Consider the following 17,988-nt stretch of genomic DNA (forward strand, 5'->3'; position numbering starts at 1 on the left):
TAGCTGTGGCCATGCCCGGGTCTCCCTTGAACCCTTCTTGATGGTGTCAATTTCCATGGGAGGCTGAACATTTCCCTCCCCTCAGATGTACAGATTTTGGATCAGATACAGATCTGCAGGAAAATGTACAGTTTCCCTTAAGTCAGTATCCCAGGACTCGTGCCTTCCTCATGTTCACCATGGTGTGAGCAGGCATTTCTGACTCCACGTGATGCTCTCCCACTCTTTATAATCAGTTTCTACCTGTTAATCCCTCATGTTTGTAGAATTTACTGTCAAGCTGATACAGATGTGAACCTCCACCCAACAGGTCATAACTGGTGAAAATTCCTACATTGTTCATACCTCCCAAGGGTTTTTCTTGAAGCACTTTTATCAGCAGCAAATTTAGGATCAATTTTAGATTTACATTAAAAAGGCACACCCCTCATCTCTTGCATTGTCACTACTTGGTACGGCTTTCTAATAATCTTCAAAGAGCAGGTCAAGAGTAGAAAAATGAGGCTTATGTAGTATGTAAACTTTAAGAATTTCAAGCTGCATCATGATGAAGTTACTTTTCTTAATTCCTTTTTGTTGCTGCTGTGACCGTAAACTCCAGTACTGCTGGGAGAGGAGTGCAGGCAGCTCAGCAGAGCAGGCTACAGAGAAGAGAGCAGGAGGCTCAGTCTCCATGGCTGTGCTCATACTGTGCTGCACCATGGACCATGCAAACACCTGCAAATTACAGAGGTATCAAAATGGAGCAAGAACTTGAAAACACAAGTTTTGCAAGCCTGTTGTCATCACAGAGAGCTGGGGGTGCAGGAGGCTTCTTTTGGATGTTGACATGAGGAAAAGCATCCTTGTGAGGCATTTGTGGAGTTCAGCCACACTCTAGCCTGCCATTGACTCCAGCCATTCAGCAGGTTTGGGGGTCTCTTCAGAGAGAAAGGACCCACAGTATCATGTCTGGAAAAGGGCTCCCTACAGGGGCTTGCCTGTCCTCATCAAGTCAGATCCTCAGCCATCTACAGGTGGAGGGACTGAGTGCACCCTGGTCTTCTGCCTTTCCTATCAAAAAATCTTCTTCCTTTCCTATCAAAATCCATTGATCCTGGCAGTAGCTCTTTCTGTGCAAATCTCTTCAGCTCCCAGTACCTGAGCAGGGTTGAAACCAAGCTAAATGTGCTCATTCAGCTTCATCTTCTCCAGGCAGGCCTGCCTGTAGAGGTTGGAGTCATGCCCCATTGCTGCCCACTCAGCACTTCACAAAGCCCTGTGAGGGTGCTGATTCTGTGGTGCTCAGGGGTATGCACATAGCTTCTCATGGGTGAGATACCAGAACACCAGGAGACAGCAAATTGAATTTAGCCTCTTAATAGCATTTATTTAGATTTGCTTTAGTAATGGGCAAGAATAAGGGCCTAAGAGCCCAGGAGACTATAATCCTTTTAGACACTCAAGCTCCTGAGCAGAGTGAGGTGAATCTTCCAATGTCATGTAAAGGACTTGAGAGACTCAGAACCACAGGAAATGCAGGGAATGCTGTTGCCTCTGAACCAGGCAGCAGATGATGGATGGCTCAGAGGTGTTTTCCTCTCCTGGTTTTTGGTACTGCTGGGCTGAAGAACAGGGGTCATAAAGAAAAACTGAACTGGCATGAAAATTAACTTTCTAATATCTATAAGCAAGCTGTCTCTCTTTTCCAGAAATTTTGTGAGAAACAAGAGAGATTTTGCTAAATCTGCACTTTGACTATTAAGGCTTGAAGATGCAGTGCTCTAAGCTGCTGAAAAAGTATCAAATCCTTCAGCAAGGGATTTATCAAAACATTTAAATGTACTCTTCATAATGTGAAGTGGAACTAGCATCCTTGATAATATGCTTTCTTACCAAGTTAAATAAGAATGTAGGACTTTTGAAACAAATCAGCTCTTGGAGTCTACTACTGTCACTGTTCTTTTTCATCTCAGGAAATTTCTGGGGACTATAACTGGTGAAGATTTATTTTATTGTGTACTTCTGAAGAAAAATCCATGTTAGAAAACAAGGGCTTGAGCTGTGGCAGATGGTCCTTTTCTGAAGAAGAAATTATTGTTTAATAAGGACTGTAATAGTGCAAACCAGATGTTCATCTCACATTTTATCTTTGAAAGGATTTGGGAGGATGCCATATAGATACATATGTGCATCACAGATCTTGAAAAAATACACAACTCGATCCCCAGGGGCTCATTAAGGGAGGAGTAACTTTTTGTGAACCACCACACTCCACCGAAAAAGCAAGGTCTGTTTAAACTATGACTAAAGATCTCTTAGGAATCCCCTTTCACCTCTCAAATGGACAGAGCAGCAGTCCAGAAGAGTAAGGGTAGCAGCAACCTGGTTTACCAAGGAAAATGGTGACTATAGTTTCATCAAGTATTTTGGAAAATAATAATTAATTAAGGAAGGAAGGCTCATCAATAAATGCTGCTCTTACTGGGCTTCGTCCAGCTCTCCACTGGGATGCAGATGTGACTTCCTAGCCATTCATACTGTGACTTCCAACAAAACACAAAGCTGCAGACACATTGCTCCTGCTACATGGCAGCCTCTCAGCGCACTGTCCCTGTTTCTTGCTGGGCAGTGGAGAAGTGTTCCCCCTCCTTCTCCTTCCACCTGCAGCTGAGCTTCCTGAACGTTCAGCCTCACGGAAGATGCTCCTGGCAGAGCAGAGGCCTGAGGTCAGAGCTCCAGCCTGGTGCTGAGGTCTTGCCACAAGACAATTTTAAGCCACATGTGGCTGTCACTCCCCCTGCCTGTGCCATGGACATCTTCCCACAGTGGACCATGGCCTCAGCCACAGCACGACTGTGTCTGTACTTCCCCACAGGTACCAGCCCCTGCTGCCATGCATCGCCAGGCTGGCCAGTGTCAGAGTGGCTTCACTGGCAGGGCTGGAGAAGATTATTACCTTGGCCTTGTTTCCCTTTTGCACTTGCAGTAAACAAGGTCTTGTTTCCAACCAAGATTCTCTGCCTGACTACCTTCACTTAGCAAAACCACACCCTGCTGTAGAAAATCAGCCATGGATGGATAAATCCACACACCTGGGAAAAATCCAATTAAAAATGCAGGTGGCCAATATTCCAGCTGAAGTGCAGTGCTGCAGCTCCTCCCAGTGCTGGGAGCAACATCCTGGGACAGACAGAGGCACCCAGGCACCCTCTGAAAAGAATTACTCCTTTGCTTGTGCTGCAAGCCTGGCTCCTTGCGGGGTAGGATAATTTCAGGGATTTTTTTTTTCCTATGTCAGGGGCCTGGCAGCACCCATGGCTGCTGACCTGGGAGTGAGAGGAGCTGGGAGCCCTGCAGGAAGAGACTGCTCCTCCAGCATGGCTGCTGACCTGCTTCAGTCCTTGCTACTGCAGCAGCTAGAGTTGTTCTTTATTCCCTGTTTTTCAAACAAAGATTTTGCCATAGCACTGAGATAATTACCAAGAGGCTGAGCATTTTAGTTGGCTCTGCTGTGAGTACAGGTCTCTTTCTTGCAAGCCAACAGGGAGACCAAGTGGGTACATGCTCCATTTGTTGAGGAAGTGCCTCTGAGTTCCTGCTGCCCTCCTTTTTCACATCCCTGCAAGCCTGCCTCAGCATACAAACAAATTCAGAAAGCAAGGATTCTCAAATTGGAGAAGCTTGTGTGCTTCTCCAATGTGGCTTCTCAATGTGAGCCACATTGGAGAAGCACACAAAAAATACCTTACCCAAGAGTCCACGGTGGATGTAATTACCAGAACATTTTTCTGGGAATGGCACTTGTACTTCTGCATATTGCTGGGGCATTCAATGCCATGGTTGTTTTTGCAGTCAGAGTTCAAGGTATACTACACGAAGAAGTTTGCAATGTGTATTGTATAAACACAAAAATACGTTAATTAATAGGTTTTTCATTAAGAGGGTGAACTACATCTTGCACCCTTAATTTGTTTTATAACTGGTTTATATAAATTCCTTTGCTATTAGTAATTTGTAAGTCAATTAAATATGTCTGCACAGAGGACCTGGTTGATACAAAAGGCAAGAATGATTCTCAGATTGCTTGTACTTTCATTCCAGTTCAAGGTCTCCTCGCAGTGGGGCCAGACGCTATCCTGTAAACAATAGGGTTATCTTTTCCAGCTTATTGTTTTCTTATGACTCAGATACAAAACTGAACCACTGTCATTCAGTTCTGGAGGAAATGCTTTAGTTTAAAATGCTCCCACCAGAGTTCATGCTTAGTTGTCTCACCTTGCAATTAAAGCAGGTGAAGAGTGAAATGATTACTGAGGTCTTTAGGAGCTCAGCTGATGCAAGGTTAGTTACTTAACTCAGTTATCTGCTAGAGCCCTTGAACTAAAATAAAGGTTATTCCCACTGACAGCATCTTTTGTGTGTGCAATAGCACAGGAGGACTCATTAAAGACTTTATTCTTTGAAATTCTTAGGAGTTGCACCAAAACCCTACGGCTGCTAAATGTGTCCTTCCTGAGTTAGGATTTAATGAATGTAAAGTGTTGTTCACTACAGAAGACAAGAAAGAAAGAAAAATGTAAAGTGTTGTTCACTACAGAAGACAAGAAAGAAAGAAAAATAACAAGTATCACCATCTAATATTAGTGAAACATTTGAAAGGCAAATAGATTTTTTTTTTTCAATGTGAAGATATTTGCAAGTTTTTCCAGCTTTCCTAGGGTCCAATAGAAGGACAAGCAAATCCTACTTCTGTAAATAGTTCTGTAAGTTCCTGTCAAGCAAATCCTACTTCTGTAAAGAATTTCCTAAGAACAATAGAGTGAAAGCATCTGTGATCTCAGAAGTGAGATTTACTTTAGAGAGACCACACCAGTATTCAGAGCCCTCCAGCACAGGCTGGGAACATGGGCTCATTTCTGACCAAGTCACAGCTGGCATTACACCTGAAAATCAGCAACATCCTCTGCCTCTGTAACTCTCTAAGGCTTTGAAAGGACTAAATTATCATCCTTCTTTGTGCCTATTGCTGTTAACATGGGAAAGATCATACCAAATTTCAGCTAACTGATTGGAACTGAAGGAACATTCCTATGTGCTCGTTCATCCCAGATGTGGCTGTCCATTACCCCTGTTCTTCATTCATGAAACATCTAAACCTTGTAAAGTGAACCTTAAGGGACAGAAGCAATGAGCTTCCTTGTGCCTAAAGAGCTGTAGCTGTTGTAGCATTTCAGGCAATGTCTAAGCAGATAATTTGAATAGCATGTGTGTTTATGATTTTCTTGGTTGGAGAAGAGCTCTTCTTCATCTTTGTTCTGGATCCTGTCCTGAAGGATTCCAGCACTATGCAGTGTCCACTGCAAATCAACATGCTGGCAGAGCCTACCACTGCAAGCCAGCCTGCAGAGGAAGGCAACCACAGAACAATCCCAACAACACATGTGGGAATAGTCAAGGGACTTCTGTTACTCATATGGGTTGCCATTAATAAACATGAATCTTTACCATAAAGTTTATGACTGTGCCTACTACCCCACGTAAGGAAAGAGGGGAAAGAAGAAAGCACCCACTGCCTTTGTCAAGGTGATAATTCCCACTCCAATGCACATTAGTCTTTTTTCTCCCTACTGCTTGCATCCTTCTCCCTCCCTCCTATCCTCCCATTTCCTTCTACCACTACAAAGCCCTTCAAAGATCAAAGTCATCATTGACCATGAGTTTCCACAATGTTTCTGCTTTGACACTGGCTGGGAGCCAGCTGGCATGTGTTGAAAACCATCATCAGAATCTGTTTAATTACTGTTCCCAATGCAGTGTTTTAACAAAACACTGGAACGGACACAGCTCCAGCAAGCTGATGCCCAGTGATGAGACATTGAAGCAGCACAGCCATGACTTTGATGTTTGCTGTTTTCTTTTTTATTCCATACTATTAATCTACTTTTTGGCCTGTTTTGAAAAGATACCTTTGCAAGAACAAAAAAGGGTATCTCTAAAATTTTCCTCAATTTAGTATAAATTTACTATTAAAATAGTTTCCACGTAGATTTGGATTGAAAAATATATCACTCACAAAAAAAGACACTCTTTCTACTATGTCTCCTCAATGTGTGACCTGTGGTTGGATAAGGACACTCCCCTGGCTAGCCTTGGAGCTGCATGTTAGTGTGATGACTGCTCCAGGCAATGCTTGCAATTCATCCACTTATTAAATTAAGCCTATTGCATCTAAGCCTTTTCCTGACCTTTGATATATGTCAACTTCTGGTCCTTCCCAGAAGCACTAGGTGGTTTCTCTGGCTCACACCTTCTCTGTGTTCTACCTTGATCCATGCCCATGTGTCTTTGCTGCCTCAGGAAATCACAGACAAAAGGGGCCAGGTCAGCCACGCTCCATGTAGACAGTGGCTACCTTCATTGAAGGACCTCATGCTGTACCAGTGGCACACATTTCCTTTCCCACCATGGTCTCAAACACCTGCAGTCAGCCAGCCTGGCCACATGCTGCCTCAGTGAGCAACACTGTCTGGCACCAGGGTGCTCACAGCTACCACCACCATTGCAACAGGACAACGAAAACTTCCACCCTCTTCAAACTTGCAGCTGGACACTCTTCAGGTCAGTCTCTGCATTGTGTCTAAGACTTTGCACCTGCAGGGACTCTGCCTGTGAGTCTCTGTGGTTACACCCACTGGGTCAGACTGGATGTCCTTGAGCATCTGCACTATTGCCTGGAATTATACTACAGGATTGACAGCTGCACTGCTCCAAACCATGGAAACTCAAAGATTAGTCTGAACTATCTGGTAGTGGGAGAGCATCCATCCCAGAGTGCAAAGGAGAGGTGACAGTTCCACTGTGTCACTCAAGATGGAAATTATGTCTGTGAAGCAGCGGCATCATTCAGTGAGAGACATCATCAGAGCAGCCTCTGGCTGATGCACAAGTTATCTATCTCTCTTCTGAGGAGTGAAACTGTGTTCTCATGACCACTTTGACAATGGCTATGTACCTGCTATGCTTCTTGTCACCCAGAAATTTGAACTGCAGGTGCCCAGGACTGGATGGCAATGACAAGGCAAGTCCTGCAGCTGAGGACACTGCTGTCCTGGCAGACATGTCCCTCAGCTGAGGACATTGCTGTCCTGGCAGACGCATCTTCCCATGAGCCAGAGAACCACTCCTGCTGCTCTGCAGTGGACAGCCTCTTTGGCAGCTCGAGGGACTGTGAATAATCCTTTTGAGCTCCTGCCACCAGTCCCAAAGTGGGATCAGTACATAATGACACCAATGGCAGAGTGGGAACCTTCTGCTTTGAGCAGTTGCGTTTGAACAATAGCGACAAGAAAGAGCTGGACATAAGGGACATTCAAAGAGCTCTGTCCACACAGATCTCATGACAGGAATATAATCACCCCATCAGATCCCAGGATAGTGTTGCACGCAGGTCATATATTTGGGACATATTACCATGGCATCTTTCCCTTGCCCCTGTCTCTTGTGACAAATACATCTTCTTGTCCTCCTTCGCTTGCTGCACCACACAGCCGGATGGAACTCAGCCCTGAGAAACTTCACTCCCAGCATCTTGCCACAGGGCTTTTGCCCATGCCTGGAGCAAACAGACTGAGGGGGAAAATGTGCCTTTAAGACAACCATGATGTTGGACTGAGAACCTCAGCATCCAGGGTCTGCCAGCAGGACACAGCATGTGTGGTGGCCGAGTCTGACAGCACTGTGCCCTGTGACATGGTCATTTCATAACTCCTCTGCTGCTCCTTCTTGTATACTAATACACTTCATCTCCTGCACAGTGGATTTAATCGAGGGTTAACTGCTCAGGGCTTTTGTTCAAAAAGACATCAGAATCTTCAAATCCTTGGTCATCCTATCTCAGCAATTAGGGTCTGAAAAACAATCTGGGGATTACACTGAGTATGAGCATAAAATCTTGCCCTTGGAGAGATCAAATGAAAATTTTACCATAGATTTTATCATATCCCCAGAGGTGGGATTTTCCCCTGAGATTTCTTGCGCCTTCACTGGGTGTTCAGTTAGAAAGACCGCACATGGTGTTTAATTTTTCTGCTTCCAAGATTTGCTTGACCTAAGATAAGAGCTATGAGTGGAGAGGAGAAAGGGGAGACAGGCTGGGCAGGAAACAGAGTCCAGTGAACTTCTACAAACCTTAAACAACTGCAGTTGGCTGGCATTCAGTATTTGAGATGGACTAAGGTTCAGGGTGATTTATTTTATCTGGAATTGTTTCACGTCTCTGGATGTAATGTGTGGGGTTGGCTCCCGCTCCAAAAGCAAGTGGTCTTCTGAAGGCTTTCAAGACAATCTTTCATTTATCTGTAGTGCAGTATTTGCCTTCTCCACATTCACAAATTTGGAACTAATTCCCCGTATGACATTGTATTTAATGAGTTTGTCTCCTGAATTCTGCAAAGCATTTCAAATACTTTGATGGCATTTTCTCTTTAGTAATTAATATCTTATCAGTGAGTTTTGCAGAGAACAATGTCCTGATTCTCCCCCAATGCTGTTTTACATCTCTGTAGCTTTACTGACTACAAATGAGTTACTCCTGCTTCACATAGCAGGAGATGAGAATTAAGACCTTAAGCCAACAACTATTTAATCACATGCTTTGAACTCATTTTCTCTCATTCAGAATCTGTCCTTTGCTTGCAGCCTTGCATAATTGCCATTTTACTATCTTAGAAAGCTGGTCATTATTACGAATGTGCATGCTAACTACCCTTTGATTTAAGAACCCCAAAAAGAGGGATACTCCAGCCAGGGGAAGCCCCACACCGCTCCCTCTCATGGCAGTAAGTAGTGGTTCTTCTCACCCAGGTACCAGACATCCCTTGAGACTGTTCTACAAGCTCTGAGGGACAGTGGTTATTATTTCATTTCACCCCTAATAAACAGCTTTTTCTACATACCTGAGGAGTTTGCAATAAGACTCAAAAAATAAAAGCTTGCTGCAGGAAAATGAAGCTTTTCCTCTAGCACGAAAAGTCCAGCTGCATTTTCTCTTGAAAACAGCCAAACCATAGACTCTCCTTGTACAGTAGACTAATTTGTTTTGATGCTCACAGGATGTATATCCTGAAGTTGGAATAAATATGCTGAAACATGCACAACCTGGACACATCCTTATTTCATTGTTTTGGCTCTGAATCCAGTTCCATCCTGAGAAGGTAAAAGCAACATCAACAGAGAGAGAAACAGAAATGCAAAAAACCCAGATAACTGTGATAAGGCTTGACATAGACAGATGCTCACTTGCTGTTGGAATATATGTTTATTTAAAATATATTTATATTATTTATATATCTGAACAATAAAGCAGGAGCGGGCAAGAGGTAGCAGATACTGTTTTAAAATGCTTTCATTAATTACACACAAATCTGGACTAACTTTAGCATGTTCTGTGAATTAAATGAGCAAGTACTTCAGGATCTGTTTACTCTCGTAAATTAGGAGGTGATAAGTGCTGTCAGCCAATTCTGGTGATTTTTTCACGTGTGCAAGCATTACTCATATGGGTACAGATTTCCAGGGCCAGACAACAGAAATTAGTTAAGTGGGACATGTTGGGCAATATATATTGAGAACAGTATGAAGAAAATTTTTGCTATAAAAACATTTAAGCTACAAAACAAAGAGCTTGAAGTTGAGAAAAATCAAAATTAATGTTGTCCTTGCAACTAATGTTTTTGATACCATCTTTAATTATAGTCATCTGTGTCATTGTCTCCATAGCTTTAAATTTCTGCAACAAAGCACTGCATGGATCTTACTGCTGCATGGATCTTACTGACAACATTATCTCTCACGAAAAAGCCTATTATTTATACTGATCAGCCAATGCAGAGCTTTGGGGCTGACAGACATCTTCCCTTTGCTCTTTGCTGACAGCAAAGGAAGGTGGTGCCTTACATTGGGCAGTGTGATTTCAGGGTCTGGAGGGGAACGCAGCTATTCAGTGATGGAAGTTACCATCTTGTCTTGGTCAGGACTGCATCCTTCCCCTTCTCCTCCCAGCCCCCCAGACACTGCACGCTCCTGCTTTCCTCCCTTGCTGCCCCCAGGGGTATCACCTACCATGGGCCTGATGTCCTGACATTTGCCCCTCTGTGCCAATGTCTCCTTCTACCCTCACTCCTGTCCTTCTCCCTCCTCTACATCCCCCCTCTTCTTCTTCAGTCTCCAACTCTTAAAACCACTGAACCTCTCTTGATTCCTCCATGAGTAAACCAAATTCCCCTCTCTTTCCCCTTGCTGCACAGGCACACACAGCAGACCTTGTCTCACAAGTGCCAAGGGGAACTCTACAGCCCTTTTATTTGGAGACCAAGCACAGAAAGATTTCTATGGCTCCGAGCTGGAACGTGTTTGGCCTAGATGGGATTTTTAGATGTCAGAATTTAACAAGTCTCTACTGAGCATGTACAAACTGCAAAGACAGTAATGCTTAGACAAGGCCCAAAGCTGGGAATACTTTCCCAAATATGTTGAAAAGAAAATTTCTGGTGTTTGGTTGACTTCTTTTGCCAAATTTTTGTGCTTTCCTTCCATGCATGGAGGTAAAACATCTTAGGGAAATTTTGGAGGGAATTTGTATTACTATAGACAAAATAACATACTTTCTCCTAACCTTGCTCTTGGAAACAGATGCAGCATTCTTGATAAAACTTGCAAAACAAAAATAAAATGAAACAAATTAAGTCAGCTGGAGGTTGGTACCCAGTATAGGAAATTTCAGCTTGCTGCATTAAACTTTGGCAAATGTATAAGCAACTGACAACAAGATATAATAATGAAAAAGTGTTGGGCAATCACTGCACCTCTAATTCATAACTCCTACACATTTTAAGATAATGGAAATTACTCATGTTCATCAGAAATTGAATAGATGCTTCTGTAATTACTTGTATTATTCAGTTAGCAACAGCAGCCAAATGTATGTCTGACTTTCATTAACTTGAGCAGTATACCTTGCAGTATTAAAATCTATATCAATTCAACCCTTCTGTATTTTTCTTCTGATGTACTGCATACAAAGCTTAACTATGATATCATCTTCTGAGATAATAAACTAAATCAACAACACATTTCATTTGCAGAGATCATCACATATGAGACACTTTCAGATATGCAAATATCTCAGGCAAATACTGAGCCATGGCTCTAAATAGAACTTTCAGAGATAAAGAAATACCTTTTTCTATTTTAAAGGTAAATTTTGTCCTAAATAAAAAAGAAAAAAAAAAAACCAAACCAAAACAAAATATAAAAAAAAAAAAAGGAAAAAAAAAAGCTCAGTATCCTTGTCTAGAACTGTCAGAGTGGTCAGATTGGTAAATTTTACCCTGTTCAGGAGGCCAGCACAAAGTGATCCTGAGTTTCTTATTGCAGTAACATCCAAAGACAAAGCTTTTGTAGCCAGGACTGAAGTGGATTTTGGCAAAGTTTTATAATTTTTGGTAATTCCAGCTGTCAGCATTGTGTCATTCACTTTACTTATGGTTCTTGGTAGGCACCTACCCTGGAAAAGAGACTCTTAAATCAGCAAGGCACCTGGGGCATGTAATTTTACATTTAAAAGATTCAGTGAGTTGCTGAATGGCAGGGGATGAGCCCTGCTCCAGGAGTGCGGCCAAAGCTGGACTTCAATTCCACGTGTAAAGGCCATCTTTGAGTCTGGATTAATGACATGTTCAGATGTTCCCCTCTAGGCAGGGGTTGGAACTTTCTGAAAGCAGCTCTTCTGGAAAGCTGGCTGACACCATTCTCAATGAACACAGATGACTCCAGATCCCCCTGCTGCCCCGCACATCCCCCCTGCATCCCCTCATTGCAGCAAAGCCCCCAGCCCAGGTGCATGTCTCTGTCTCTTTGCATGGATACTCACTCCTGCTGTTGCAGAGGGACAAACACAAACCAGCCCCATTTGCAGGCTACTTCTGGACTGTTTCACCCAACCCACCATCTCGTAGGAGGCTGCTGCTTGTGCTCTGCCTTTAATGCCAGCCTTTTATTTTCTTATTTCATCTCCCGACCGCTATACTTGTCTATGAAAAATGAACAAAATAAAGTTTTGTCAGCTGCATGTTTCTGTTGTCAGCTGTTGCAGGCCATGCTCAGACTTTCTGCTGCATTCACATAAAGCCTATCACTATAAATCCCATACAGTCCAGCTGTGCAGCCCCAGAGGTGCCACAGCAGACACAACAAGCACTGGTTGCTCAGCAATGCCCTTAGCTCCTGCTGCGCTGTTGTTTCAGCTATCAGGGATGCCTGGTTTTGTGCAGACATGTTTTGAACTTCATATCTAACCAAAATAAAACTATAGATACAATGAAAATTAAATAACCTGCATATGTCTATGATTCAGAAACTGCACAGCAAAAGAGGCCTCTGGATCAAAAAGAAGCAAGCATGTCCTAAGGTATTTTGGGGCTGCTCAGAAGAACTACCCTTTAGAACAAGAGCCTGTTGAGGAAGGATGCATGTTCATGTAATTACACTGTTAAGAACTAATGCAGAAAAGAATCATTCATTGACATGTTACCAAAAATTGCTGGCACCTCTTTGTGGTTCAATGGCCCCATGAGTACCAGTCCCATTTTACTACATCCCTGAATTCAGATTGTACTACAGAAATGAACACAACTGCACTTAAAAATATTACATAGAAGAATATTACTTAGAAATATTTCTATAGAAGAGATGAGCAGTTCTATTGTTCTTAAATTAGAAGCATAAAATTTGGGAGTTTGGGTATGTGGTAATAAATCTCTTTAAACTGTCCTACTAACACATCTTACCAAGTATTTTTCAGGTCATTGTCAGTGTGGCTTTGAACAGATTTACTGTCAGCTTATTTTTCCTTTTCACAGGTTCTGTCTCTCTTTGAAGAAGTTATTTGAGAAAATTTGCCCTCTCTTATGACCTCTGAATGTGATGCCAAGTCTATCCCATTCTGGGCACAAATACAACCAGACAAATACAACAAATACAACAAATCAGTCATTTACATAACAAACAGCTCTGGTCAACACCACCTTGTCACCCACCGCAGTGTGAGGCCCAGGGCTGTGCTTTGGGTCAAACGTTCTCAACCCCAACTTGTACTACAGAACAAATCTTAATGGAGAAATGACATGATTAGGAACTCTCCTCCCCATGTAGATCTCTTTCCTTAGCCCTGCTGGTTGTACAAATCACCTGCAGGACTAGCCATGAAAAAATGAATGCTTGGGTAGCACTCAAAAAATTGTGATGCACATTTATCCTTAATGGTGCCTTGGCAGCCATAGGTTGGAAACTTGTTCCCAGCTTTCCCAACTTGCTTTTTGCACAATTCCCATGTATTCCTAATCATGTCTTTTCCCTAAAAATTTCAGGAACTCTCCCCTTAAAAGAGACCCAAAAGTGAATTTTCAAATTTGGTGGCCATTTGAGTCTTCTGTAGTTGATAACCACACAGCACATGCTACACTTGAGGTCTTCTTGCATCCTTCCAGCATATAGAATATTTTGAAAAAAAAATGGCCTTTGGTGAAGTTTGTCCCTCAATCTCACCTGAATCCCACTCCTACCTGGTTTGACTCAGTGTCAGTGTGGTGACTGGGTGGCCTGTGCCCTGCAGGACTGGGGGGGCCCAGGGTGACACAAAGGCAACACGGTGAACACTGCCTGACAGCCTGTGTAGAAATGTCCAGGCCTGCAGCTGCTTCTCCATGGGACCACATGTGGAAATGCTCCCAATGCTCTATGGTGCTCTCAGACAGATGACTCAGGAGAGTGGGCAGGGAGTAAGTGGGATACAGGACAATATTTTGTTATTTCTGTTAACTACAAGGGTTACAATTGTTTTCTATTTTTTAATCCTCATGCTCATTTCTATCTTTTCAAATCATCTGTCTGGCTTCTGGTCTTTAGTTCTGCTCCTTTTAGCATTAATGTGTTGTGTCTATCTTCATGTTTGGCATCAGACATGGTCCCCACAGAGGCTTAAGGATTTGGAGGTTTTGCAGGTCTTAGCCCCAGATCCTTCAAGGGCACTGCCCATAAGTACACTGGTGGTCCATTAGGAGCCCATTTGTTCCCATCATCTTTGCCTGAGGAAGGCCTTCTCTTCGCTTGCTGCAGATGACATTTTGATCTGTGATAGATTTTGCCAAGTATGTAAAACTCTGATAATAATGCATTGTAACATGGAAGTAAAGCTGAGCTTGGTTTGTTAGTTAAAAGACATGCCTGTTAAAGAACACTAAAAAAATGTTCAAGAGTGCTAAAAAAATACCCTAATGTAGCAAATCACCTGCCCCTTGGTGTCTGATGACCCTTAGGATGCTTCCTGTATGCAGAGTCTTTGTCTTCACATTTGCTCTTTTATGTTTTTTGTTTCTAATGTGGTGTTCTGCTTTCCTACTGTTAAGGAATGCTTTTTCTGTCTCCCCCTTGACTGGGGGCAAGTTGCAACCTCTTCATCTCTCTCCTCCCTGCAGACTGGGCTGCCTGTAAGACCCCATGCCTATGCAAGGTCCTACAGATTTTGTCCAAACGGAGTTTTACTCCCTTTTCTTCACTGTACTTCACTCACCCACATCAAACAGTGCTGAAATTGTTGCTTAGCTGAATTGAAATCCAGCTGCCTACAAAGGAAGAGGATACACAGAATTAGGTTTTAAGTATTTGCAACATACTTTGAAGGAGAAAGATTATATTAAACAATCTGTTTAATATAAAGAATATATTAAACAATCCGTTTGTGTGACACCAACAAGGAGCAGACCACTGAAAATCTGGAAGGATTGCAGTGGGGAATGCAGCCTAAAAATCAATGACATGGCATGTCCAGAAGGTGGATCTAGAAATAGCAAGTGTGGTAACTGCCGAGAGGTATCACGTTCCTGGGAGTGGGTCGCACACAGCAAGAGCAATCCAGGCATGGCCAGCCCCCTCTCTGAGGAGAAAGGTCCTGCTTTGTCCCAGCACAGACCCAGCCACTGCACCCACACTGCACAGGGATCGCCAGGGATGTGTTTGCCTGGGAGAGGCTGGAAAAGTGATGAGTGGGGTGAGAGACTGCTTGTGCCAGATTATTTTATTTTCTTACATGGCATGCCTGTTTTGATAGGAAGGCAACCAGATTGGGAACTGGAGGCGGTTAGGATCTCAACACGACCCGTTGGCCAAAGTCCTTCACATAGCTCAGGGCAAGCAAAGTGAAGGGCATGAAAAAACATCTGCCTGGGAAAAACATCTCCTCCGGGTTTCTCCCTGGGCTTTTCTTGCCCTCTCCAGGACGCGGGTCCTCTGAGAGAGATAGATTTTGCTCAAACAAAAGAGACCATTATGGTCCTTGTGACCATTTGATTCAGGCTATGAAATGCTGTTTGCTACCTTCTGACTTAAATCACCAGTTGTAGTTTGCAAGTGAGACTGAGATATTTTGCTTTCCGGGTTATCGCTTCTTTCCCATGTCCAATGACTGATATCATGTGTGTACACGTTCAGTGGTGGAAACATTCTGGCATATGCAAGTGGATCGGGCTGAGGCTCCTAAGCTATGCAAAAGCACCATTTTCCCCAGTTGAGAAATACCATGAACTAGTTGTAGCAAGACTTCTTGTTTTGGCTTCTGGAGCACACATTCTTGGTGCTGTCAATTCCTGCAATATTTATTTTGAAGACATAGCTTCTGGATCTATGTACCTAGCTACAAATCGCAGCCCTCTCTTACTTTACCGCCCCACACTCTTAAGTTTCTAGTCTTCTTGCTGAGAGCGAAAACTCCAAAAAAATGAATCCTGAGACAAAAAGCTAAGGGGGGATTCACAATGAGCTGGCAATTTCGGGATAGCCCAGCTTCCCATGATTTTTGACCCCTCCATTTTGCTATCTGAAGCAGCCACCGAGGCTAAGCGGGGAGGGTGGCGCGGAGCAGCGGAGCGAGCCCCGGCAGCACAGCGCTAACAACACGCGGCCGCGGCCGGATTTCTCTTGCGAAGGGGGAGCCTTTCCACGTCCCCGGTTTTATACGGGGCCAGCCTTCTCTCAGTCGGTCCAGTCGGTCCGCGGCGCTGCTCATGTTTTCCACTGGGGGGGGAGGACGAGAGAGGGGAGACGAGGGCGGAGGAGGAGGAGGGAGGGGGGGAAAGTTGCTTGAATTTGCGAGGGGCGAGAGCCGGCGGTGGCGGCGCGCTGCTTCTTTCCACTGGCTGGGGGAGCTGCCAATCTGTGTTGTAATCCTGCAGGAATTTCTGCGGGGTTTAACTGGGAGCCGCGGCGCCGCCGCCGCGCACTCGGGGCGGAGGGAGGGCGGCGGAGCCGGCAGCGCGCAGCCTGCAGCCCGCGCGCCCCAGCGCCGCGAGCACCGGGCCCGCCGGAGCGGAGCGCGGAGCCCAGCGCCCAGCGGCAGGAGCGCGGCGGGCCGGATCCGGGGCGCCACCGGTCCTGCCCCGCGCCCCTCGGGCGCTGCCGAGCGCTGCCGGCCCCCGGTTTCTCCTTTGTGCCCGGCCCCCGGCGGCCGCCGCGCCGGCTCCGCGGGAATAATGCGGGGCGTGTGGCTGGTGCTCACCGTCAGCTTCGTGGCCTGCGCCTCCGGGCAGCCGGTGAGTGCCGGGGCAGAGGGGAGGGGGCGGCGGCGGCGGCGGCAGCAGCCCCGCTGGAAGGGACGGGACAGGACGAGACGAGGGCGGCCGCCTGGGTTCTGCCAGCCGAGCGCAGGGCGCGCAGCCCGAGCCTTGCCCCGTGGCATCGCCGTCCGCGGGGCGCTGGGCTGACTCGGGGGGGCATCTGTTGATAGTTGAGCGGGCTGCAAACGGCAGGCACCATTCCGTCCCACCCGCCAAGAAAAGAGACATCCCCCGCCCCCCGAAAAAAAAACCAACCCCAAAAAACAAAACCCCAAATACCGCCATGAAGCCGAGAGGACCACCCTACCGCGGCGGAGCACCCTGCCGCCCTCCAGCGAACCTCGGCCGAAGTTTGCCGCGACGACCCAGCCGCCAGCCGGCCCCGGAGCCCCCCCGGTGCCTCTCTCCGTGCCTCTCCGCAGTCGGGGCGGCTGCCCGGGAACCGCGGGGCGCCCGAGGGGCCGCGGGGCTGGGTCCGGTAGCGGGGGCTTGTGCCCCGTCCCGGAGCAGCGCCGGGAGCCGCCGGGCCGCTCCGTGTCCGAGCGGCCGACCGAGGACACCGCCGCCTCCCCCGGCTTCGCGGGCGGTGAGGTGGGAGCGTTCCTTACAAAATCCACTCCTCACGGCCCGTGGCTAAAAAGAGGAAAAAGGCATCAACTACCCCTGGCTGCGCGGCTCAGGACCTCCCAGAGCCCTCAGACAGAACGCCTTGCGCGCCTCCCGGGCAGCCTCCGGTCCCGGCTCCGCGGAGCCCCAGCCTGCTGCGCACCCGGCCGGCCCTTCACCAGGGGCTCGCCGCGAGGTGCTCGGGATAATGCTGCTGTTTACACTTTTGCCGTGCCACGAGTGTATTCGCTAACCGGGCCCTCTGCTTAATGCAATTAGCTCAGTTGCTGGGATTTGTACCTCTGGGAAAGCCTCTCTCCGGCGAACCTCCCACCCTGTCCTTGCAGGAGCCGGCGAGGACCGGCCAGAGGGTTTTGGTCTCTGCCATCTGTGGATCTGAGATTGTCTTGCGGGAAGGGGTATGCAAATGACACTGATGCAGTGTTTGGGGAAATATTAGGAAATTTTAAATTGAGGTTTCAATATTAAATTAAAAAAAAAAAAAGACTATTTAATCCAATTAAAATGAACCGCTTCACTGAACTAAATAACGTCACTAGCTTGGGTTAACTTTTGAAGTTCTCTAGCTGTTGTATAAATTAGCCAAGTCACAGCCTTCATAAAATCTGGCTCATCGTTAGAGATTTCTAAGGGTACAATTGCAAAACATTTTTCTTAAAGACTGATTAAAAAGGGGTTGGGTAGAACACTGACCTTTGTTTCCGCTAAGTATAAC

General features: G+C 45.7%; 1 protein-coding gene across 2 annotated transcripts in view; it reads left to right on the plus strand.

The window, feature by feature from the left end:
- The first annotated feature begins 16,310 nt into the window (after positions 1–16,310).
- The window catches only part of SDC2 (syndecan 2), a 59,081-nt gene continuing 57,403 nt past the window's right edge, over positions 16,311–17,988 (plus strand). Inside the window, exons 1-2 of one of the 2 annotated variants that reach the window (XM_050971040.1) lie at positions 16,311–16,328; positions 16,498–16,622. In XM_050971040.1, coding sequence (XP_050826997.1) covers positions 16,563–16,622 — 60 coding nt within the window. In that variant the 5' untranslated portion in view covers positions 16,311–16,328; positions 16,498–16,562. Of the gene's footprint in view, positions 16,329–16,479; positions 16,623–17,988 lie in introns of those variants that run through there. The other variant, XM_030234075.2, reaches the window with a different exon arrangement.

Source organism: Serinus canaria, chromosome 2 (genome assembly GCF_022539315.1).
Source record: "Serinus canaria isolate serCan28SL12 chromosome 2, serCan2020, whole genome shotgun sequence".
NCBI lineage: Eukaryota > Metazoa > Chordata > Aves > Passeriformes > Fringillidae > Serinus > Serinus canaria.